The 26,247-nt window shown below is 45.7% G+C and overlaps 1 protein-coding gene across 1 annotated transcript in view; it reads left to right on the top strand.

Moving 5' to 3' along the window:
* The window catches only part of ESPL1 (extra spindle pole bodies like 1, separase), a 600,179-nt gene that overhangs the window by 150,921 nt on the left and 423,011 nt on the right, over positions 1-26,247 (top strand). Inside the window, exons 13-14 of the mRNA XM_086929411.1 lie at positions 18,114-18,233; positions 20,598-20,769. Coding sequence (XP_086785537.1) covers positions 18,114-18,233; positions 20,598-20,769 — 292 coding nt within the window. The remainder of the gene's footprint in view (positions 1-18,113; positions 18,234-20,597; positions 20,770-26,247) is intronic.

Below are 26,247 nucleotides of genomic sequence, written 5' to 3'. Positions count from 1 at the left end.
GGTCAGGGGCTCGCTGTATGCGGTGAAGCAATGTCCTGGTGTAATATGTTCTGTGTAGAACTTTGAGTTGGATGAGTCTCATTCTAGACGATATGCCCGCTTCCTTAGGGGATGCCAGTGCCTCGTTCCATTCATGTTCATCCAACTCGCCCACTTCCTGCTCCCATTTCTCTTTAAGAGGCACTAGCGGGTCTGGGGAATTGTTAAGGAGTTTTCGGTAAGTGAGGGAGGTGGCCTTTTCTATCATGTAATCTGTCAAGAGGCGATCCTCTAGCGGGGAAGACTCGGGGAGAGATGATCCCGCCGGAATAGCCGCCAGTAATGCATGACGGATTTGGATATATCGGTAGGTTTCATGCGGCCCTAGGTCATAAAGTTCTTTCAGGCGGGCAAAAGTGATGATTCCCCCATGTTCCCACATGTCCCCCACTGTTGAAATGCCGATGTCGTCCCAGCGGGAGAACCCCTTACTGGTCCGAAGATTGCCTAGGGCTCGTGAGTCCCAGAGTGGAGTGAGTTTGGTGAGTGTGTCCTTCCACCCTAGCGCAGCGGTGGCTGCGTGCCAGGTGGCCACTGTGAGCCTAGTGGGGCCCTTCAGCGGTCTGAGTTTCCGTCTATCGTAAAGTGGGGCCAACAGGGTACTGGCGCCCAGTTGGGCCCTGTCCGCCTGGAATGCTGGGTCTGATTGCGATGCGTGCAACCACTGGTTGATCGGTCTGAGCTGTGCCGCCCAGTAGTAGAGGTGGAGGTTGAGAAGTGCGATGCCGCCCTCGTACCAGCTCCTGCAGAGCTTGGCGTGTGCTATTCGTGCCGGGCGGTTGCCCCACAGCAGACCAGAGACCACTGCCGCCACCCTCTTGAAGTACCTTGGGGGCACAGCGAAGGGGGTATTGTCTAGGATGTATAGGAAGCGGGGCAGGGATTTCATCTTAAACAGGGCTGCTTTCCCAAGCATCGTCAACGGTAATCCTGCCCAGAAGCTTGCATCTTGCTTGAGGCGGTCCAGCGGTGGCGCTAGGTTCAGTTTTTCGTATTCCGCCGGGTCACCCGTAACGCGAATACCGAGATATTTAAATGAGGAACCGGCCAGTCGTAGAGGGCAGTCTGGACCAAGCGTTGGGTGGCTACCCGTCAGGGCGTACAATTCAGATTTACTCCAATTGATAGTGTAGCCTGACATCTCTCCGTGGTCGTTGCAGATGCGCAAGAGTGCCGGTATGTCGTGATCGGGATCTGTCAGATACACCAGCATATCATCCGCATAAAGCGATATGCGGTCCTCCCAGCCCTCCCTCCATTTAATCCCTTTAAGCAAAGGGGTAGTCCTGATGCGGATCGCCAAGGGCTCCAGTGAGAGCGCAAATAGCAGGGGGGAGAGAGGGCATCCTTGTCGGGTGCCGCGTCTGAGTGGGAAGGAGTGTGAAATGTGGCCATTCGCTACCACATGCGCTACCGGTGCGGTGTATAGCAGTTTGATCCAGGAGATGAAGACGGGTCCGAATCCCATGTATCGGAGCACCTCAAAGAGATAGGCCCACTCCACCATGTCGAAGGCCATCTTTGCATCAAGTGCCAAAATGACCGCGGACTCGCCTATGTCATCCGCTTTAGCTATCACCCCATGCACCCGTCTGAGATTGAGCGAGGTGTTCCTGTTGGGCATGAACCCTGACTGGTCCGGGTGAATAAGATCGGACAGATGAGGCAGGAGACGATTTGCCAGAAGCTTAGCAAGAATTTTGCTTTCTGCGTTTAGCAAAGATATGGGGCGGTATGAGGAGCATTCCCCAGGGGGCTTACCGGGCTTAGGAATAGCCACGATCGTGGCCGTTCGTTGGTCCAATGGGAGCACCCCCTTAGCACGGCACTCTTCGTACATTCGGAGCAGGTATGGGCTAAGAACATCAGTGCGGGCTTGGAACCATTCGATTGGAATGCCGTTTGGCCCAAGCGCTTTGCCCGTATGGAGGGCCCCGATGGCGATCCGCAGTTCGTCAGCGGTGAATGGTGCCTCAAGCTCAGTTGCAGCCTCCGGTAACAGTGCTGGGATGTCTGTCATATAGTGCGCTCTGGGCTGCAATCGTAGAGACCTCCCGTTCCGGAGTGTAGACTTTCTCAAAGTGGGCAGCCAGTGCCTCCACTATGCGATCTGGGTCAGTCTGAGTATTGCCCTCTTCGTCTTTCCCCTGTTGGATTCCCCTCGAGCTACCCCCTCTTTTGTCGAGCCAGGCCAACATCTTCCCCGCCTTGTCCCCAACATCATATACTCGATTTTGTGTGTCTGTGATGTGGCCTTGTGTGACAAGCCGAGCGTGGTCTGTATATAGGCGCTGGGCCAGTGCGAGTGCATGCGTTGTGTCATCTGTGGGGTCTGCTTCATGGGCAGTGGTGGCTTCGCGCAGTCGGAGCTCAAGCGCCGCGTGGTCAGCTGCCTGTTCCCTTCTATGTGATGTTATAGAGCTGATTGCTTGCCCCCTCAGGACTGTCTTATAAGCCTCCCATAGGACCTCAGCCGAGGCTGCGGTAGGTTCGTTTTCCGTGAAATAATGTGTCGTGGCGGTCTGCAGGGCCTTTCTGACCTTAGGAACCTTAAGATAAGAGGCGTGCATAGGGAAGACGCGGTGGCGTGTTCGTGTTCGTGAGGTAATGGTGAGAGTCAGTGGTGAGTGATCTGAGATGCCCCTAGGGTGTATGAGCACCTCCTCTACGCGCTGTAACCCATCCCCTAACGCCAAGAAGTGATCAATGCGGGACAGACTATTGTGGACGGTGGAGTGGAACGTGTATTGTCGCAGTGTAGGGTGAACATGGCGCCATACGTCTACCAGCCCTAGTGCCTCAGTGAAGCGCTGAACCAACTCTTTATTGGCTACGTGGGCGCTATGAAGGGGAAGGCGGTACATAAGAGGACCATCTCCCGGTGGATCATCTTGTGTATCCAGGCATGCTACTTCTTGGCTAGAAAGGAGCCCCCTGTTGGGTTGCGGGCTCACTCCACCCGAGCCATGACGACAACTACTGCCCTGGGCCGGGGAGTGCCCTTGCAGGACGTTTGCCAGGCAGCTACGTGGGCCTTGCTGCACAGGTTTGCAAGACACTATTGCCTGGACAGTCAAGTCCGGAGGGATGGCTTCTTTGGCCGTTCCGTCCTCCAAGACTTTCTGGTGTGATTATTGGTTCGCAGACCCACCACCGGGGTTGGTATTGCTGGGGTATCTGTTCTAAGGTAAGGAATCTATCACGAACGTGTCTTTCAGATGCACAAGTTACTACTTGTGTAACGATTTATCTGTAAGAGACATTAGTTAGTGATAGATTCCTTACTGACCCACCCATCCTCCCCGTTCTGTGAACCGATATTTCGGGTTACGGTCATCCCCTTTCAGGGCCCTAGTTTCAATGGCACCAGTGTTGGTTTTTAACACAGCTCAGCACTTCTGGCTTGGAAAAGCTGTGGCTAAGAACTGACGTCAGCACGCGGAGGCGGCGTCTAAGTACTCCGACATCATCACGGCGCCGACGACTGACGCGGAGCCGCAGACGACGCCTACCGACGCCCAAGGGTACTGCTACGCAAAAATTTCCGGATCCAGTCTGAAGCCTGGGGATATTCTACGGTAAGGAATCTATCACTAACTAATGTCTCTTACAGATATATCGTTACACAAGTAACTTGTGCCTCTCCCCACATTGGGCGCTCGCCACACATCGCACATATTCAGACTCTCCAGCATTTCCTCAATTTTCTTTTCAGCTGCAACAGGTTGTCTGGGAGGACCGGCTGAGCGGTCGAGCTCTGGGTCTCTGATCACAGTAAGTCCCCTCCCCACAATATTCGAGTATCACCTCACTGAGATATAATTCTGGCCAGGTCAGCAAAAAACTCAGAACAATCATAATTAGGCCCATAGACATTTACTAGCAAAAAATCCACACTCCGCCCACTACATTTAGATACAACCTATCTTCCATCCTGGTCCTCTCGGAGCGAAGTCAGGGTAATCGACGACATGGGGTTAGCCCAGCTTAACACCCCCTTGCATGTGTGGTAAACCCCGCCGAATTTATGTTGCCCTCGAACGCCCTCAACTTAAGCATTGTACTGGTGTTGGGGAGGTGAGTCTCCCATAGAATAGTCAGGTCCACCTTATGTCTGTATAGATAATTCAGGACCTTATGCATTTTACGATCATTCAACCCCCTGACATTCCAGGAAATTACCCGCAACCCGCCCTCTCAATCAAAAGAATCAGACTATTCACGTGACATCAGCTATTCCATGCAACCCACCGTGTAGCCACAATATGAAAGTGCCAGCCAAGCTTGCAAAAACTGCATACCAAACCTGCTTCAAACCATTCCCCCCTTGCATTACTTCCCCTGCAACACCCCCCCCTCACCAGACCTCCCCCAACATGGCCGCATGTGTCCCCAATCCAAACCCCCACCCCAAACCCCCACCCCACATAACCTCATACCCTCAGCCAACATGTAGAAGGTAAATAAATCTGTGCCAGGCACACGTGAGCGGAGGTGGCTCTTCAAGTGGTAACATTATCAAACTGAAAGTGACTGAGTTACCCTGCGCCAGCCCCCCCCCCCCCACCCCCCCCCCCCGACATCGTGACCAGATATGCAGCCTAGCGCTCTGCAAATGTCATTCCCAACCCAAAACATAACTGTTCCCCACTCACTATGCAACGGAGCGTTGAATAATATTGCGGTTATGCAAACATTGTACCCGTGACTAAATCAAACAGGACTCCTATAATATCATGCCCATGCAGCCTCAACGTTGCCAAAATTCCGATCTTCCTTGCACACAAGATCAATAGTGGTAAGTCCAATCCCTGATGTCCCCCTGGGTCCCAACTGCACCTGTCGAGAATCAACTTATCCGCAACAGTGTCCAAGGTAGTAGCGCAATTGTACATATGAACATACCTCCCGCAGAAACTAGCACTCCGCCCTACCACCCCCCATAATAAACAACACTCTCATAGCTACCAGCCATTGTTGTTCAGTCCTGTTTATCCAGCGTCGACCCCTCTGGGTCCTCCAAACTGGTCTGCTCCGGGTGGGGCCCTCGCTCTTTCGCCCAGGTCTTTATGGCTATTTGCAAAGCTGAAGGGTCCGTTAAAATGTGTGATCTGCCCTGTCGATGAACTCTGAGTTTCGCCGGGTACAGCATCGCATAATCCACTCCCATGTCTCGTAACTGTTGCTTGAGGGTTACAAAGTGTCTGTTCTTGATCTCTGTCAGTAAAGTCTGGATACAGGGCCAACTCCAAGCCCTTGTAGTGTAGCACCTTCTCCCGGGCGACCCTCAAGGCGGCGTCCTGGTCCCGATAGTTGAGTAATTTTGCGATCGGGTGACGGCCTAGGACCCACAGCCCTGTGTGCTCTCTCCACCACGAACATAGCCATGAAGACGTGATCGCCCAGCAATGTCACAAGTAACTTTTCCATGAACTGTTCCATATTTCCCGTAGCTGTCGTCTCCAGCAGGCCTACCAGACACAGATTACAGCGCAGAGAACGCGCTTTAGGGTCTTCAGTCTTATCCTGTAAAACTCTCAGGACCTTCCCCAGTTGCTTGTTATCGGCATCCAAAGTAGTGTGCGCCTCTTCCACCTCCGTTAGGCGCCTCTCCGACATGTCCAGCCGTTAGCGTGTATGTCCAGGCGCTCCCCCATCCTGTCCGTACAATAGGTCAAGGCATCCATTTTCGCGCCTAGAGACGTGATTTGGCCCTGCAAGGACTTCTCCATGGCTCTCAGCATGCTGCGGATATCAGGCTCCTCATCATGGGAATGCGATGCCCCTCTAGAGCCCCTGTCCGATGCGTGGTTATGCGATTTTGCCCGCTTTTGTTCAAATGTCAATTTCGTCTGGGTCTTGTCTCCCTTTCCCATACTGTCCGGCCGGACACGCTGCGGGACAGCACCCACCACACAGATGCGTCCCCTTCACGTACTCCGAGATGGCTCCTGTCCCAAGGCTCCAGGCACAGACCACCGGAAGCGCAGCACCTCCGTTCCCACCAGGCAATCTGGGTGTAAGCAGCCAAACCGATAGCCTGCGCGTCCTATACGTGCCAACGAGAGCCCAGCACCACCGCTGCGTGTTCCGTCTCCCAGGGAGGGCCGTCGCGACTGCCCTGTTAACTCGGGCCGCCAACCTCTCACACCTCCATGCCTCCCATATATCTCCCTTCACCACGCCGGGCAATGTCCATCTCTGCCCCTCTGTTCTGCAAGGGGTAGTCAGTTCTCTGCCAGCAGCCAGACAACCAATCCACAGTGGGCGCCCCAGGGTCAGGTCGGGGTGTCTGTATGGGCTTCTGTGGCAACTAGGCACGCATAGCAGCACCTCACTAACTGCCTTTCAGCAAACTGCCTCCATGTCTGCCATGTTCTCTCCTCTTGCGCGTACTCAGGCTCCCCGCAGTGCTCCGCATGCCAGCTCTCCAGCCGCGACCTTCACCACCTCACAGGACGGGGCAGCGCACTCCCGCAGCAGTCACACGCTTAGCACTGCCACTCCTCTGGGCTCACAATATCGGTGCTACGTCGTTCTCGGTCTGCCACTTCCGACTGCCGCCTCCTTTGGTTCCCAGACCGCACGGCTGCTCCCGCTACTCTAGGCCGGGGATCCGCGGCCCAGTCGTCGCGATTCAGGTCGAAGTCCGATCGGTGCTCCCTGTGTCCCCGATCCGCCGCCAGGTCCCGTCAGTCCTCGCCGCTCACTAATTCGCCGCTCCGGCGCTGCATTAAGGGGAACAGCAGCCGCGTTAGCTGCAGGATAATTGGTGTATTGTGCGATGTCCCGGAAAAGCTCGGCGCTCAGGCGGCCATTTCGTCTCCGAGCAAGCTCCGCCCCCTCCATTAGGAGTTTTCCAGCTACATGATGGCTTTACTGAAACTTATGGTTTTTGGTATCAAACTGTAGGAAACTGGCTCTCTTTATAAGGCACTAAAATGAAGTACACTGTGTAGAGTCAATGCAACCCATTCTGGTTAACATGGGCTTGCTGTAACAATCCCAAAGAGCTTTATTAGTGGTAGTGTGGGCGAGCAGCTTTAGACATATCAGAGGGGAGTGTTAAGCAATTGTTGTACACAATGTCAATAAATGGGCCACACACTCAAAGAAATCCTACACCAAATTATAAAAATAAAAGCATTTTATATCATTTTAGGCACCAAAATCTTTGTGTTCAGATAAGTACTTTTTAAGAACGCTTTTTAGCATTTAAATAGACAATACTATATTTGTGGCAGTGTCAACCTACGGGAGAAATCATATATTTCATATGGCCACTTGTCAACAAATTACAGGATATTCTTCTCGACTTAAGTTGGGGCCAAGGACCAAGGCAACACCAAGCGTTCACCTCGGTCGGCTCTGGGGCGTCCGGGTGCAGAGGTGCTTTTCAGTGTCGGGTGCCCTGTTTAAGTCAAGGGTACCTGTGAGAAAGATGCTGCGAGTGGGGAACGGGGGACCAGTCCGGTTGAACCCAAAGGAGGGCCCAGGTTTATAGAGTTTCTCAGGGACACCGTCAGTTCACCCGTACACTGGCTGGGGTGTTGGTGTACAGTGTTGCATAATTCAGAACAGAAGTTCTTCCGAAATTCAGGAAACCTAGAATTGACTAAGTTCTTTGGAGATTGGAGCAGAGCACATTTCTTTAGGAAGTTGGCTGCCTGGCTTTTGCCTTCACTTGATAACTCGTATCCTAAGAATAGGACGTTGAGGTGGGCAATTCGTGATTTCTTAAAATTGAATTTGTACCCTTCAGAAGCAAACCCAAGTATTATGGTGTTCACTTTTTTCGAGTGCACGTCCAAATCGTTGTGTCTAAGGTAGATGTCATCGACATAAGATAATGCCTCATCATCATACATTTGTAGTAACTCTGTTACTCTGGCTGAAAATAAACCTGGACTATTCTTGAATGCCTGGGGGAGAAGGCAAAAATTTTGCTGTGTCCCCATAATTGAGAAAGCGGTCAAATGCCTGCTTTCAGGTGTAATGTTTTGACAGAAAAACCCATTTGAAATGTCTAATGTGGTTTTATATTTTTTACGCACGATGTTATTCATCAGTGCTGCACTGTGTGTGTTTTGTACTGCAAAAGTTTTGCAACAAGAGTTTAAGTGTCTGTAGCCCTAAACTAGACGATATGAATTGTCTGGTTTGGAGACAGGAAACCAAGGATTGTTCATTGATGAGGTGCATGTTTCAATCACCCCTTGATATTCAAGTTGATTTAAAATCTCCCTGACCTGTATTTAGCTTCTTGCTTAACTGGATACTTCCCCTGAGCAGTAGGTTGAGTTTTTAACTGGATTTTATGGTGAGGAGAGTCCTCATCCCATCCTGCGTGATTTTTGTATAATGCTGGCGCCTGGGCTACTGCCCATTTTCCAGCATATGTGTATTTTTTTATGAATTGGAATGTGATTTGAGAAGGCTGTCATAATTATCTCTTCACCATGTGGGCAATCCCTGACACATTCAGGTGGCCAGTCTTGTTCAGCTAGAAGAATGTCATAACCCTTGGAAAGCTTATCCCAAAAGAGCTTTTATTTTCCTAGAGTGTTACTTCATATAACTTGTGGGGTACACTAACCCTGGTGTCGGCAGTTTCAATTTGAATGCATTCATTCAAGTCCACTGTCTCCGGATGATCCTTCAGGATTTTGTGAACTATGGTTACTTCTGCTGCGCTGTCTAGCATTGTCTGGGCACACTCCCCGTTCTTGAGTTGTGTCCTCAAGCTCCTCGGCATGTCTTATCTTTACGCTTGCTACCTTCTTCTTGGTGAATTGAGTTTTCTTATTTTTAGGAACGTGCTGTTCGTCTTTGGACTTCACGCGTTCTTCTTTTTGTTCTGATCGTCCTCTCCTCTCTGATTTCTGCGAGGAAGTCTGAAAGGTACAAGAGGAACGTGTATCAGAATATTGATATCTATCAGGTTTTCTTAAGTTATCCCTATTTCTGAGGTTGTATCTCTTTTCTGAGGGCTCCCGATGGGGAGACCTACCTTCCCGTTGGGGAGATCTTCCTCTGGACTGGGAATGCTTCTCTTTAGGAAGTGTTTGTTTAGGGTTTTCCCACTACTTTTTAGGAGTAGTGAGATTATCTTTAATAAAACCTTTTTCAGGATTTTCTGTTAGTTGTGGTTTCAATGGTTTCCCACCCAAACTATCTCTACCTAGGTCTTCATAGGATTTTTCAATAATTCTGGCAAGCTCATATGGTTGCTCAGTAATATCTGTTTATTTTAGTTTCTGTCGGATTGCCACTGATGCTGCTTCACCTTTAATGTTCGCTAATAATATAGCCGAGACTTGTTTGAAATCTTTTAGTAATTTCATACCAAGATTTAAGGCTGGTTCTGGTCCGTATTCATTTTGATTGTCTCAGAACGCCTGGTATTACCGCCATGGACGGAATACCATGTGTTTTTGTGTAGATTGAAGCAAAGACTGTGCCCCAAGTGTCACAGTCCTCCACATGTGGTGCTATCCCCATTGGTAAACAGATTGTCTGAATTCTGTGTTTCGCATGAGGTGTGCTATCGGGGAATAATGCCTCAATTGGAGTATTTTTTTGAGCTAACCAGAACAGAATTTGTTACCTTTTTGCTGGTAATTTACCAATGACTGACTGTATAGTCTGTGGTGTGATTTTGTTTGTGTTCCCCTGGTGAGGGGTGTGCTGTGGAATCCTCGCAGTAAGTTGGACTGTTAAGGTCCGCAAGACCTATTGAACCAATTGTCTATGTATTTTAATTGTTTTAGCTATACTAACAGTTCTGGACCTGCCATATTTTCAATGTCAGGATGTGGTGTATAGCTGGCTAGTACCGGCCATGTTGCTCCTGGTCTACTTAGTGGACCGAGCCTGGTTATGTGATCTTCATGTTGTAGGGCGCCTTTCAACCAGAGCTGATGCTCTTGGTAAGTTAATGGAATTTCAACGTCCTCGTAAGGAACGTATTTCGTTGGAGGTTCCTCTACTTTGTAGTAGTGAAACTCGTGTGTTCCTGCATCTGCTGGAGGAACCTGAATCCTTGAATAGAATACTTCTGTCTGCGGACATTCATGTGCCTCTATAACAAAAATACTTTACCACCTCTTGATAATGCTCCATTGATTGAGTTTGTAAGTTATAGTTTTTCTTACATTTACCGGGATGATTATAACATCCGGGTCATTATGCATGAGATTTGTCATCTAAAACTGCTTGAGCTGCAGCGAATTCTTCGTCACTATTCATTATTTTGTTGACTGAAGAGTTTGCAGAACAAGTTTCAAGGAAACAAAGATTAGGTGCACAATATTTTGGAACACTGTATCCTTCAACGTTGAACAAACCAAAAACTAATACATAGGATTTTTCGTCCTACTCCATTTTGGCGGATATCATACTTTAGCCCACTCCAGACGTCTTATGGAGTTTTTACGGGAGAAAGGGGTCTGTGTGAAAAGTACGACTGAGTTACTCTAGTATCTAGCGTTAAATTATCGCCTTACCAAACGTCGGGCGCCATGTAGTGTAGTTCCTATATTCCCACTAGGCTCTGCGCATTGGAATAATATATCCTGTAGTTTAGACGTAGGACTGAGGTAGACTAGGTCTCTACCGAATATATTAAACTTAATTGTGAGTGCCAGCTAGCTCAGAGGTCACTAGAAACTTTCTCGAATTCATAAGAAGGGATTAGTTTCTGACAACCGCATAAACATGACCAGTTTGTTTCCCCAGGATAAGAAACGCATCTCTAGAGTCGCGGAAACAATAGATAACTATTTTACTCAATCCTGCATTCTTCGTTTCACCAGAGGTGCTGAGAAGAGACTGGCGTTTTCAATAAAAGTATTTATTGAACAGTCTTCTTTCTCAAGCATAAAAAATGTACTGCTACAATCTTAATACTGGTTATAAAGTACAAGGCATATAATACAAAAAGTATTATAAAGTAGTACTGTAAAAGCATGGTATGGTTTTTAAGCCATATAAAATAACATATAATACATACAGTGATGAATAATGACAAGGTACTCAACTGGTGTTTCTTTAAAATACGCCTATCCCTCTGTACCTAACCCAAGTCTAGTACAAGGGAAGGAGTAAGTGAGGTGTAGTTTTATGTTTTAGTATTCTTTGTCAAGAATCTATTCCAAGAATTCTCGAAGGGTCTAATCCGCTCCATACCTTGGTTTTAGAATGAAGGAGGTCTTGGATCTCTCTCTCAGGACTCAATTTCCCAGCAACCCGCAAGGGTAGCCTGGAAACACTGGAGCTGGATTTCTTGGCAGAAGAAAAGACAGCGTCTCTCAGTGCGCTTCGGCACTTGCTGCTTCAGGGTGCGTCTTGCAAGTAGATAATCGAACGGCTCCATACCACTGTGTCTTTGTCTGGGCAAATGTAGGCATATTTATACCTTGAAGGTGCAGAGTTTGATGTATGATTGGACATAATAACGTCACTCAAAGACTCAGTTCTTTGAAAACTCCATGATTTCCTTGATAAATTAGTATTCAGGCAAGGGGAAGTCCCTAGCAGCTGAAGGCAGGTTTTTCTAAGAAATCTTTGTTGATTCTCGGAACTTAGTGGAAGTAGCCATGCCGTATTTCCCTGCATAGGCTCAGTCTAAATATGGTAATGATTTCTATGTCTATATAAGGATCGGGTAATTAATACCTATATATGGGCATGAATTGGGAAAATTACACTAGGGTCCTAGATTCCTACACAACACCTTCAGGAGGACCTTCTGTCGCAGCAGCAGGGGACGTTTCTCCACCCGAACCTGTCCAGCCTCCACCTCCATGCGTGGAGATTGAGCGGCGACAGTTGGGGCCATTTGACTTGCCTCCTGAAGTCTGTGATGTTGTTCTGGCAGCCAGGCGTCCCTCCACAAAATCGGTATACGCCTGCAGGTGGAACAAATTTGTGGCATGGTGCACAGCAAAGGCTGTGGATCCACTCTCTGCCCCTCTTTCTGAGGTTCTCCTCTTTCTTCTCTCTTGCCCAGCAGGGCTCTGCTCTGGGCACTATACAGGGCTACCTCTCTGCCATTTCCGCCTTCTTAAGGCTACCTGATCAGCCCTCTTTGTTCAAGTCCCCAGTTGTAAATAGGTCCTTGAAGGGCATCACTGATATGTTCCCTCCTGTTCCTTTTGTGATGCCTCAGTGGGCCTTGAACCTTGTTCTGACTTATCTGATGTGCGCTCCCTTCGAGCCACTACATAACTGTCCTTGGTCTTCTTACCCTTAAGACTGCATTCCTGGTTGGCATCACCTCTGCCAGGAGAGTGAGTGAGTGAGCTCCAGGTCCTTTCTTCTAAACCTCCTTTCCTTTCTGTCCATCCGGACAAAGTTGTGTTGCGGAAGCAACCCTCTTTCCTGCCCAAGGTAGTCACGGCCTTCCACATCGGACAGTCCATCACCTTGCCCACCATCTTTCGGCCTCCGCATCCCTCAAAAGAGGATGAGAGGCTCCACCGTCTGGACCCAAAACGTACGCTCTCATTCTATCTGGATCGCACACTCCAGTTCCGGGTGGATGACCAACTTGTTAGTTACGTGGGCGCTAAGAAGGGCTGGGCGGTGCACAAACTAACCATCCTACTCTTTGGGTAGGAAGGAGCCCCCTGTTGGGCTGAAGGCCCATCATCGCAGGTCACACTCTCGACCCTATCTTCTCCTCCAGCAATCATGTCTCCTTCAGCCACACTACGGCTCTCCTCTGGACTGGCCACAGCTGCGTTCACTTTACCTACAACAAGCCCAAACCCAACAACCACCCCCAACCAACTCTGCAAAGAAACTGGAACAAAATCACCATCGACCAGATCTCCTCATCGCTTCTTCTTAACCCCCCAGCCCACTCCTCAAACCCCGACCAAGCCGCCACCAACCTCTCCCTATGGCTATCCAACAGCGCCGACATCCTAGCACCACTGAAAAAGCGACAAAGCAAACTTGGCAGCAAGAAGGCCTCATGGTTCAACGATGATCTTAAGAAATCCAAGAAACTCTGCCGCTACCTTGAGAAGGCCTGGAAAAAAGACCCAACCACCAGCACCAAGGACGCCTTCAAAAACGCCACCCGCATACACCACCAACTGATCCGTAAGGCCAAGAAAACCGCCTTCAAGGAACGACTAGATAACAACGCCCACAACAGCAAGGAACTTTTCAACAGTCAAGGAATTCACCAACCCCTCAGCCAACTCCAACGACATCACCCCCTCTCAAGCACTCTGCGACTCCCTAGCCTCATTCTTCCACAACAAATTGCAGACATCCACAACAGCTTCGACAACCAACCCGGAGTCCAACCCTCCCAACCATCTACTGGACCTTCACACCCTTAATGACTGGAACCCTATCTCCACTGAGGACACCATCCGCCTGATGAATTCCATCCACTCAGGATCCCCCACAGACCCTTGCCCTCACCACATCTTCAACAAAGCAGACTCCATCATAGCACCGCACCTCCGAGACGTCATCAACTGCTCCTTCAAATCCGCCACCTTCCCAGAAAGCTGGAAACACGCTGAACTCAGCGCCCTTCTGAAAAAACCCACAGCGGACCCCACCGAACTCAAAATTTACCGCCCCATCTCGCTCCTTCCATTCCCGGTCAAAGTCATTGAGAAAGCAGTCAACAACCAGCTCGCCGCCTTCCTCGAAGCCAACAAATCCCTCGACCCCTCACAGTCCGGCTTCCGAGCAAAACACAGCACTGAGACCGCCCTCATCGCAGCAACAGACGACATTCGAACTCTACTGGACAATGGAGACACAGTTGCCCTCATCCTCCTCGACCTCTCCGCAGCCTTCGACACAGTCTGCCATAGCACCCTTCTACAGTGCCTCAGAAACATCGGAATCCAAGGAAAAGCACTGGAATGGATCACCTCGTTCCTCACCGGAAGAACCCAGAGAGTCCGCCTTCCACCATTCAAGTAAGAGGCTACTGAAGTCATCTGCGGCGTACCTCAAGGGTCCTCACTCAGTCCCACCCTCTTCAACGTATACATGAGCCCCCTCGCGGCCATCGCACGCCAACACAACCTCAACATCATCTCCTACGCGGATGACACTCAACTGATCCTATCACTCACCAATGACCCCAGCACCGCCAAAACTAACCTACACAAAGGAATGAAAGAAGTTGCCGAATGGATGAAACACAGCCGTCTGAAACTGAACTCTGATAAAACGGAAGTCCTTATCTTAGGTACCTCCCCCTCTGCATGGGACGACTCTTGGTGGCCAGAAGCCCTTGGAAAAGCACCCATCCCGACAGACCACGCACGGAACCTGGGCGTCATCCTGGATTCCTCACTTTCGATGAACAGACAAGTCAACGCCGTCTCTTCATCTTGCTTCAACATTCTTCGCATGCTCAAAAAAACCTTTTGTTGGATCCCCACCGAAACTAGGAAAACGGTCACCCACGCTCTGGTCACGAGCCGACTGGACTATAGAAACACCCTCTACGCCGGCACTACAGCTAAACTCCAGAAAAAACTCGAACGAATCCAAAACGCCTCAGCCAGACTCATATTAGACATCCCGCGTAAAGAACATATCTCTGGTCACCTGAAAAACCTCCACTGGCTTCCTGTCAATAAGAGGATCACTTTCCGGCTCCTAACCCACGCACACAAAGCACTCTACGAAATCGGACCAGAATGCCTCAACACACGACTGTCCTTCTACACCCCCTCCCGCCAACTACGATCATCCAACCAAGCCCTTGCCACTGTACCCCGCATCAACAAAACCACCATGGGTGGTAGATCCTTCTCCTACCTGGCAGCTAAAACCCGGAACTCACTTCCCACTTACCTTCGCCTTACCCAGAACCACCTATCATTCAGAAAGTAACTTAAATCGTGGATATTTGACAAGTAATTCCCCACCCCTCCTCAAGCGCCTTGAGACCCTCTGGGTATGTAGCGCGCTATATAAATTACTTGACTTGACTTCTACTCGGGCCACGGCGGCTACCACTGCCTTGGGTCGTGGTGTCCCCTTGCAGGACATCTGTCAGGCAGCTACGTGGGCCTCGCTGCACACGTTTGCAAGGCACTACTGCCTGGACAGCCAAGTCCGGATAGATGCCTTTTTTGGCCGTTCCGTTCTCCAGGACTTTCTGGTGTGATCATTGGTTCGCAGACCCACCACCGGGGTTGGTATTGCTGGGGTATCTATTCTAAGGTAAGGAATCTAATACTAACCGGTTTCTATCAGATGCACAAGTTACTTACCTTCGGTAACGATATATCTGTAAGAAACCGTAGTTAGTATTAGATTCCTTACCGCCCCACCCATCCTCCCTGTTGCTAGGGTTAAGGTCATCCCCTTTCAGGGCCCTAGTTTTATGGCACCAGTGCTAGTTTTTATCATGGCTCTGCTTTTTCTGGCGCGGAAAAGCTGCGTATAAGAACTGACGTCAGCCCGCGAGGGTGGCCTCTAAGTACTCCGACGTCATCCCGGCGGCGACGACTGACCTGGGCCGCAGACGACGCCTACCGACTCGCAGGGGTACTGCTACGCAAAATTTTACGGATCCAGTCTGACTATATTCTAAGGTAAGGAATCTAATACGAACTACTGTTTCTTACAGATGTATTGTTACCAAAGGTAAGTAACTTGTGCAACGGGCATAGTAGACGACAACATCGTCAATGGATAGTGTACCTTTACCGTCGACTAAGCAAATCATGACGTCGAAATCTTCATTGACTGATCAACTTCCGTTGACGATCCATCCATTGACCTCACTCCCTTCGACGGTCCCGCCGACGGAGGCCTCGGCGTCGAGAGAAGCAGTGTCGTTGATGGAAGTGTCATCGTTACGTAAAAATAGTTTGTGTTGACTGGCTCGTCTACGAAGAAGTAAAAGCAAAAAAGTTTCACAAATTCTGTTAACACCCGCTGTAACTTCTCCTAGTCAATCAATCAAGCAGATTGTATAGCGCGCTACTCACCCGTTGGGGTCTCAAGGCGCTGAGGGGAGGGGGTGAGTCGCTACTGCTCGAACAGCAAGGTCTTCAATTGTTTCCTGAAGGAGAGATGGTCCTGGGTCAGCCGTAGGTGGGTGGGTGGGGAGGGATCCCTTTTTCCATCAGATTTTGACGGAAGAGGATGAGGGTAGCCTTTTTGGGGCAGCCATGAACCCATCTGGTCTTCATGTTAAATATCAAGAGGAGTCTGATGAGGATTGTGGTTATGGACGTCAATATTACCATCCACAACAGCAATATCGCCAACCGAAATATGTGCCTCCCTTCAAATCTGATGACAGACCTGCAATTTATGCTGGCGGACTACAAATGAGATCTGCTAGAGCAGAATATCCAACCGTCTCTGCCTCCTCCGCCATCACCGCCTGTTATTCCACAGATAAAGGTTTGTTCTCCTGTTTTTCCTGTGTGCATAATAGAAAAAACAGCGATAAGTAGTGAGCCTTCTCCAGGGGAGGCGGGCGGGTCGCACGTGAATCTATGAAAGATCCCAATACTGGAGAACTATAGTTACAGGTAAGTAACTTATTTTTTACCTCCATAGAATTACATGGTGGGTTTGTCCTCAGAAAAATGTTAGTGTTGACCCTGTATTGTACTGCAACAAAGAAGCTTAATGTCTTCAAATTAGCTAACCTGCTTACTGATGTACTGCAGTGCCTAAACTGTTATTAGTTTGTTTTTCCTTAAGCTAGAAAAGTAACTTAAGGAATCTGAAGTAATAACAAATATTCTAAAGAGTTTACAAAAATCATACATTACTGGCATTGTACTCTCATTAGTGTACATAGCAAGGCTCCCCTTAAAAAAGTGATCTTTGCTGGAGGAATTATAGCAATACTTGGACCTTGTTGCTCCTGCTCTGATACTGCCTCTAACTTCAGAGATATTTGGAGGGTTTTTTAATGAGATGAATCAGATGTATGGGATTCAACTGCTGCGATTTCCGGCATGTGTCTTCTTCGGAGCAACTCTTGAACCCATTGAAGTCACACAACAACAGTCGCCAAATCTCATTGTAGATCTTTTGGACAACGAGGATATAACCATGTATAGATCCAGATTGTACCAGTGAGGTAAATGCTGGGAAAGGGAAAGACCACTCTAAATTTAGCAGGGAGAAGATAAAGCTTGATCCCATTTGGAAGGCATGACTCTCTACGCTCGCAACTTGCCTTAGATGCTTGTGAGCTCTGAATATTGTTTTTGCATTGCACAAAAGCCTAAACAGAAGTGAGTCTGTCTAGCTTATTCCATAGATAAATGAATGGCTATGCAATGATTGGGGGAGTGGGGGGGTTTTGCAGAGGTTGTCCTCCGGGCAGTAGGGAAGGACACTTCCTTTCTTTAACATTGCTAGGTAGATTGTATTGTGCCTATCATTTTTCTATAATGCATGTCAAGTGAAAACTATACGATAAGCTTGTAATGCTTTCTATGACCCTTGTATCTATCCCTTTCGGCTTTGGGAGTAGGCAGGTAGCTATGTATTAAAATAAAGTTATTCCTAAATCAAACCTTTGTTAAACTGGCCAAAATGTGAGACTTTACGCTAATTAATCTAGTGTTAGTATTGTGTAGTCTTTAAATGTGTAATAATTATATTTTTTGATAGTTTAGTACTTTGGTAGCTGTATCATTTTCATGATTGGACATTGCTATGTTGCTTACCAGTTAGTTTCACACTTCAATACTGCAAGATGCATACTGAAAGTTCAGAAAGTGCTTCTATAGTGTGATAAGACAGCACAGTATTTACAAGTTTTTGAATTACTTTTATTGGCAGATCAATCTTGCTTTCAGGTTTTCCTTGCCCAGGATGCTATTGGTCCTGTTTTTAAGCCTTTCTATTTCGCTTCCTTGATGCTAGATTTCAACCTTATTTCCTAGCAGCAACAAGCTTCTTGATGGATACGGATGAGTACTTCAAGTTGAGTTAACAGTTTTTGTAATATCCGTCATGTCATGTGCCCATTGCCTTCAACAGCCAGTGTCAGCTCTTTGCTATACTTGATGTTGCTTTCCAAATCTTAAGTTTCTGTTTCTCTGTAGATCTACATAGAGGAAGCAGAGGCCTGCTTATCACGCTCAGATTGCTCCAGTGATATTTATCTACTGATGAAGTTAACATGTGAGGTTCTCCGAAGCCAGCTATGCTGTGCGTTGGGCAAGGTAATTTTATTTTCCTTTTGAGGGAAAGCCGTTATTGTCAACATATGCTGGGGCAAGGTAATTTTTTAAGCACGTAGGGTGGCTGACCTTTTGTGAGTTAACTATCTGTGCTGTAATTCTCAAAATTGTTTTCTTTCTCCTAGTTAAGTTTGGTCTTCTACAGGCAAGTACTGTGGTGTGCCATTGACTGCAGTGAAGATGTTAGGCAAAGTAATGTTTATGGGTAGGGTCTGGAGAGGTAGGGGCTTAAAACAGATGCTGGAATAACATAAATGCCAGGTACCTGCCTAGACATTTGACCAAAAAGCTGGAATGGGGCACTCAAACATTTTCCTATCAACTCATTGGTATGTTGTGGAGCTGCTAAATAGTAATACTCATGTAGTAGATATTGTAAGCAAGAGAATAAGGGACCAATCCATTGAACTGACATTCCTCTGAGAAGCCATTTCTATACATGGCTACACAAGAGAATTCTGCTGTTTGCCTGGTTAAAAGCTACCTCTAGTTTGGTTTCATTTGTGTGCATCAGTGGCTTTACTGTGTTCTTTTCCTTTTTAGTTTTGTACCAAAGTGACGTTTGTTCTTTAATTTGCATGTTTATTTTTCCCAAAGACAGAAGTTTATAAGCTCTCTACAATACAAATCAAGTCTTGAAAGAGTACTTGGAATGTTCCTTTTGTAGATGGGAAAGGTATTATGAAAGTGTGACTGTTTGCACAAAAGTCTTTAAATGTGTATCTACCATGGCTGTGTCTATAACTACACCTTTATCCATCAAAGGATTTCAGAAAATGAAGATTTTAGAGATTGTATCCCAAAATGGGATCTTTCTTCCTAAAACAATATTAAAAGGGTTAACTTGTGACTTAACATAATACTAGGATACCAGTATACCTTTCTTCCTAAAACAATATTAAAAGGGTTACCTTGTGACTTTACATAATACTTGGATACCAGTATACCATGGACTATTTGATTGTTCATATTTGGTATTGAAATGTAGTTTTATTTTGTAATTTCTTACAAGTGGATACCTCTTTGACAGCTAGTATGGGGCCCAAAAATTTCAAAAGGTTTCTGAAGAACAGTCTTGTTATAATCCATATAGGTACCCCAATATAGGCTCAGGTAAAATTGTAACCTTTCACCTATACTCTCCACTACATTATACACATAACTGCTCTTGGAGACTGGCCTCTTACCTAGATGACAATGCACACTTAGCAGGATTTTCCCTGGTAAGCCACATACATATGCATGAGGAAACTCAGCAGGAGTACCATCTCCTGTAGAATATCTATGTATAAACTCCAGATACTCCAACTCGCAGTGGTCTAACATCCCTTGTGGGGTGTCCAACTCGAGACCAAGATGGGGTCCGACGGTCTCTCACTCCAGATAATGGGGTTGACTTTATCCTAGAGGGATTCTTGTCTTCAGAACTACATACATGCTAGGTACCCTTAGGTACATCTAATTAGGGTAGCATCGTAGGAGTCTGCAATTTATTGTCAGGTATTTTATAAGCTTGCCTGTATTCATGGTTATAGCAAAATGGTAGAAATCTACCATCCTTTTACTTTCCTTGTGCTTCTAATTTTTTATATATGTTACTGTCTAATGGTTGTTCCAGCACACCTATTTTACACTAGAATAACGACTGTTCAATGAATGCTTATTGAAAACCGTTCATTCACTTTATTCTGTGTATCTCTTTGAGACTAAGTGAGCACGAGTGACTGAACAAAAAATGGTACACTGTTTCCACGGTTCTGAGGGATCAGGGTTGTCTTGTTTGATAGTTGCCTAGAACTGTTCTCTCCTTGGTAAGAGGAGTTTCTAGTGGCAGTATGAGCTAACTGGTAGACAGGCCAACATACCCAGTGGGTTGTCTAGAATCAGTCTGACACCCATCCTACATATATATACGTGCAGATCCTATATAGGTTTTATAGGAACTACACAACTGTCTTTGATGTAACAAGATTCTGACTGAAATGTAGATAATGGTCTTTTGCATAATGGGAATTGCTGTGATCTAAAAACAAACGCAATTTGTGAGCCCTCCACTATTGAGAATCTTCAATATCCGCTTTTGAACTGAGATTGTTCAACAGGTTTTTGAGGGAGCTTCATCTGTGTGTTGGGTAGAGATGTAGCTCGAAAGTAGACTCTAACTCACAATGCCCCACCCCAAAAAAAATCCTAACCTTTCAAATCTTATAAGAGCAGTAGAGACAAGTTAGGATAGTGTTACTAGTGTGCTACAGTGCTCACTTAATACCACTCTTGTGAGGTTAATGTTGCTCTTGGTGGACTGTTTGTGCACTCTTTGCTTATATGATCTAATGTATGACACAGGTAAAAGAAGGGGTCGCTTTGCTCTTGGGAATTCTCAAGCACCCAGCGCTGCACAAATCCTCCAAGGCCTGGTACCTTCTTCGAGCTCACATCCTTCAGTTGCTAGCTTCCTATCTCCAGCTTCCCTCATCCAGCCTTTCATCAGATCTTCGGCAGCAACTCTGGGAACAAGGTATGTCAAATTCTGTCCAACCTTCTAGATCATACACCACACTAATTGGAATGTGCAGACCTAGAAATTTGTAACATTGCGACGGTGAGTGTTGTGAAGACTTATGTCTACGAACTGGTAACAATCAGGTGGTGCAGGAAGTCATTCCTACACAGACTCTAGAATAATATGCCCTTAAAGCAAAGTACTTTTCAGCTGTATGTTAGATTTGAGAGAAACTGTCCCAATGGAATATCTCAATAAGTAGACTCTCTGAATGATATGTGGCAGAAAGTGATTACTTGTGGTTAGAAAGTGACCCTATTTTGAGCACACACCCAGTTATTCTTTTTCCTGCTGGCTATCTTAACTGTAACACTTTTACACTGCTGTCCAGTGCCCAGTGTTTTTTTTCTGACCCCAGATTGACACATTTTAACTGTACCCTGCCGTACATCTGTTTCCGGTAGAAACCAATTGTATAAATGTGCAACCTGGTCCTGGAGATGACCTGAAGTCTGCACAGGTCCAAAATGCCATTGACCCCTCAGCACAACTCTTGCGCTACTTTCGTGGTTCAACAAAATTACCTTAATTTTTAACTATGTTCTAATGTTTTGGAACCACCAAAAGTCCCTTGTATTTATTGACAATCATGTTTGTGTCTTTTCCTTTCTCACTGTATATTTCTCACTTGTGCCGTTCATTTTGTTTTTCATGAGCACAAATATGCAAGTCTGTACAGCTTACATGTGCATTCAATGTAACTTAGTGCTGTCGTTATTTTCCTCCTCTTTTGTCTTTTTATTTCTGTTTAAATACAGACCATTTCTTGCATTTATTTGCCATACCCATTGTCTCCCCATCTCTTCGTTTTTCAACTTTTTTGTGCATGGTTTATTTAAAGAAAAGTGTCCTTTAGTAATACCTGTTGAGACATTGTTGCTTGATAAATTGTTTTATCTTAATCCGCATTGCAACAGTCCAGTCAAGTGAAGTTTATTTTTATTTATTTGATTTGGTACTTGACTGAGAACCACACATATTAAATGCATCATATTCGTACACCATTTTGTTATAAAAACCTCTTTCTTGTGGAGAAGTGTGGCTCACTGGTTAGAGGAGGCAGACCTGGAAGCAGTGGTCAGCCTGGGACCAGGGTTCAATTCCCGGCTCGGCAGGGTCTTGAGTCCTAAAATGTCCATGGACTCGACAATTCTCGCTCCGGTGCCTACTCGATTCACGGGTTCACACTCTGCAACTCTAGGCAATAGCTTGCTTAATCTCCACAACGGCACATCGCGGCGGGATGCCTGGCTTTCGCCTTGCAGATACCCTGCCGGGGTTATCTCACAGGGGAATACCAGGACGGGGTCCCTAAGCAAGCGCTTAGAAACCGCTCGGTGATTTGCGCTATATAAATTCCTTTACATTTACATTTCTTGCCATTACCACTTTAGCATTTGGGCAAGTAAACAACAAATGCTCCAAATCCTGCTCCCCGCCGTTACACAAATTACACATAGACGTTTCTTTTGAGTGCCATTTGGATGTTACGTTTTTTACAGGTAGTATTCCGAATCGGAGCAGAACAATCGATCTCCTAACCCCATGCTTTAGATTAAAAGTGATATATTGCTGAGGTTTCTTAAATGCTATCGTTTCAGTAACATTCTTATATAAAGACAGTTAAGAGCAATACAGGGAGTGAAGGTCGTAACTGAGTCTTAGGGTGAAATGCTTTAAAGAGAGTTTCAACTGGGCTGGTGTCCAAGCTAGTAACAGATAGATGTTAGTCTCTGATGACTTAAAAGCTGCTAACACGTTTTTTGAAAATACAAATTTGGAAGAATCACAGTCAAATGTTTCTATTTTGAGCAGAGAGTGAAGTGTTCCTTCCGCATGAAGGAGATTATACGCCCACCTGATATTAGCGATTCCTCGGGAATAGGAACTGGTTAGTGAATGCTCAAGGCGAAGAGCTTGTACTTGTACAGCCGGAGACACTTTTGTTAACTTCCGTAGAATTTTTCCTTCTTTCAAATCAAAAACTCAATTGGCTTACTGGAATATATTCCAGGGCATATGACAATACTGGCGGAACCTTGACGCTGTAGACCCTAAGCAGGGAAGAAAATGCCTTTGTCCTGATGCTGCATATAACCTTAATAAAGCTCCCACATGTACATCAGATTTTTGGGTCAGATTCAAAATGTGTGGCCGATTTTGCTGAGACTTGGTGAAAATTCTGCCTAAACAGGTATATTCATTTACCTCTTCCACCATTTTCCCCCCCAAAGTCCAGGTACATTTTGTGCTCTTTTCCTTCCTGAAAAAAACTATTTTAGCTTTTGTAATATTGGGTATTAGATAATTTTCCTCCGTGTAATTATGCAGTGCAGGAAGGCTTCTTTGTAGACCAAATGGGGTTAGATCTAATATAATTGTCTGCATATGACATAGTATGTATATTGTGGAGGGCTAATTTTGGTGGGAAATTGCATACTTGCTGAAGACATTGAGGCATATCGCTGAGGTAAAGGGAAAACAATAGGGGAGTGTGAAGACATCCTTGTCTAAGGCCATTTGGGGTCTGTATAGGGCTAGTTAAGCCCTTTTCCCTTCCCATTTGAACCTGGCACCAGGTGTCTGTATGCAGTGAAATTAATATACGTAATAGTTGGTCCGGGATGCCCATATTGTGAAGTTTTTTCCAGAGTGTTCCTCTATCCACTCTATCGAACGCGGGGGTAAAATCGATGAAAGCTGCATACACAGCCTGGGATCTGATCGTCAAGTATTTATCTAGGATGGTTTGTAACACCGCAATATTGTCAGTGACCGAATGCTTTGGTCTGAATCCAGCCTGGTATATTGGAATTAATCCAGATGAGAAATCCCAGTTTTTAAGATCTAATACTGCTGCCGTAAAGATCTTTCCTGTAGCGTCCAAGAGGGCGATCTGTCTATAATTACAGGGTTGCAGCCTTGATCCCTTCTTGTGTATAGGTATAATGATGCTCCCCTTCCAAGATTTGGGGATTTCCCCAGTACTAAAAATGTAGTTGAAGAGGGGGGCTAACATCTTGCTCCATTCTTTAGGATTAGACTGGAGGACCTTGATTGGAATTTGGTCGGGACCAGTTGCTCCTGTTCTCGCCTTTTTTATATGTATCTCGATAGAAAAAGGGCTAGATATTCCGCTGTTTAAGGGTTTTCATTCTGAGATCCTTGCAAAATTATGGAGCATTTCAGAGTTAGTATTTAATTTATATAAATTAGCAAGATAAAGTTCCCATTCTTTTGGGAGTAGCTTGTAGTGCTTTTTTCGTACCGGATTCTTTGGCTATTATAGTCCAATAGGCACGTTGATTGTTTTGTTTTGCTGCTATTTGCAGATCCACCCAGTTTTTGTCTTGGGTTGTTCTCTTAAGTTTTTCTTTTTCTCTCCTGCTTTGGTTCTTCAATTTGTTAATTTGTACCTTTTTGGATGGTGAATTTTCTAGGAACTGTGCTCTTATCAATTTATTTAAAAGTTTTGTGTCAGTTGCTAACTTTGGTTTTTTTGTTTAGTTTGTTTTGAGTCTTTGTTGGTCTCTGTTGCATCACCTTTTCCTGCAGTTTTTGTGTTAATTTTTTAATAACCATCTCAGAATTTGTTATTGGGTTTGTAGAGTGCCTTACTTGAAGTTGCGTTGAATCAATTATGGCAGTTATCTTATTAAGCGTAGCTGAATTCCAGTGAATCCGCCTTTGCTTTGGATTTACCGTAACTATGCTATACCTGTACATAATTTGACTAGAGGAGCATAGATGTGTTTTCCATTCTGTATGTAATTGTAAAATAGCATGATCGCTACCATGGACAAAATTAATTTTCAGTTTTAAGACGGACCCGAACAAATCAAAGCTACAGATCATATAGTCCAGCAGTGAGGAGCTACCATTTACCTGTCTCGTGTTTGAGGCAGGAATGTCTCCTTCCACATTGCCATTTAATATAATTCCGTTTAACATTGGGAGCGAAGCTATTAGGATTTTTCCTCTTTTATCCACCTTACTTCCTTTAGGAAATAGTGGTACGGAGATTCCCAGCGCTTCTTCTCTGTATCAATTTGCCCATTTTAGTAGTTCCTCGTTGGATAATTTCCCATTAAAGTCACCCATTATGAGAAACAATGGGTATCCTTGTCTTTCAATTATTTGTTTGATGTCGTCTAGAATTTCTAATGCAAGTGCATCCATTTTTACTCCATGGGGGGATATAAGCATTAAAAATTAATAGGTTTTTTAAAGATTCTGAAAATGTGTCCAACACTTGATTTTAATACATTAATAATTATTTGATTTAGTTGGGATTAATTCTTGGGCCCAGTTAGTCTTCGTGTAATAAAATAGCTATCACACCTTTTGCATGACCCCGGTCATCATGCACTGCAGAGATATCATATACAAAATATTTCTCTTGATTAAAATTTAGTGTAGACCATGTTTCTTGTAGAGCCACTATAGCTGGAGAATTTTTTACTAGTTCCACCATTTTTTTCTTTGGTCTTTCCAGCTATGATCCAGGAGGAGATCATTAAGCCTGTGCTAAACAGGAAATTTGGAATCCTTAATTTGTTTATTGCTATTCAAGGTCTCAGAGATCCAATCCCATGACTGCTCCTTCTTTGCTGTTTCCTTGCTGAGGGTGTTTTTGCTCCAGATTTCTCTTTCACCATTCTTTATGGAAATAAATATCTTTTCTGCAGCACGGTCTAAGGAATCGATCTTTGTATTTGTCAGTTGGTGCATTTTTTGAGATCCTTCTGATGTATACTTCACCTTTTGGGCTTCGTGCTTTAATACTGGGTTCAAATCATACCCGTATCTGTGGACAGTCTCACTCTCCGTTAATATAATTCCTGGTAAGACGGGAGACAAGAATTCTACGATCGCATTCATTGTTTTTGCTTTATCAGGGAACATAACTAATTTGATTTCATTTCACTCTAGAGATTGTAACGGCTGAATGTTTTGAAGTAGATTAATGATTTGATCACGGTTGAGTGGAGCTTCATCAGTAGGGAATAATTCTGTGATTTGTAGAAAATTAGATCTAATCTCCTCCGTTTGTAGTTCTTTTTTCTGTATATATGATAATCTTTTAGGGGTCTTTCTTGGTGCCGGACTTGCAGGGCCGTGTATAAAATTTGTTGCCATTTGATTAAATGTACTCTGTTGGTTAAGATTTTTTCTTTGGGTTTCCGCCGGCAGCTTCTGGTCCTTTATCTTCGGGGTCTGAAGCAATTCAGCTCTTCCTTCATTGCCTAGTAAACCATTTGGTAGAGGAGTATTAATCGGAAATATAATTTTGTTAGCCTTCTTCTTAAATCTTCTTATCGCCTTTCTCTTTTTCAGTTTGATCTTCCTTTGGTTTTGATTCTTATTTATACTTTCTGGGTCCTGCGCATCATCATTAGTTAGACCGATATTGGCGGTTACTAGAGTGAGATG

The sequence above is a fragment of the Lissotriton vulgaris genome, chromosome 1_1 (genome assembly GCF_964263255.1).
Source record: "Lissotriton vulgaris chromosome 1_1, aLisVul1.2, whole genome shotgun sequence".
Classification (NCBI taxonomy): domain Eukaryota; kingdom Metazoa; phylum Chordata; class Amphibia; order Caudata; family Salamandridae; genus Lissotriton; species Lissotriton vulgaris.
This window is presented reverse-complemented; position numbering and strand designations above follow the sequence as displayed.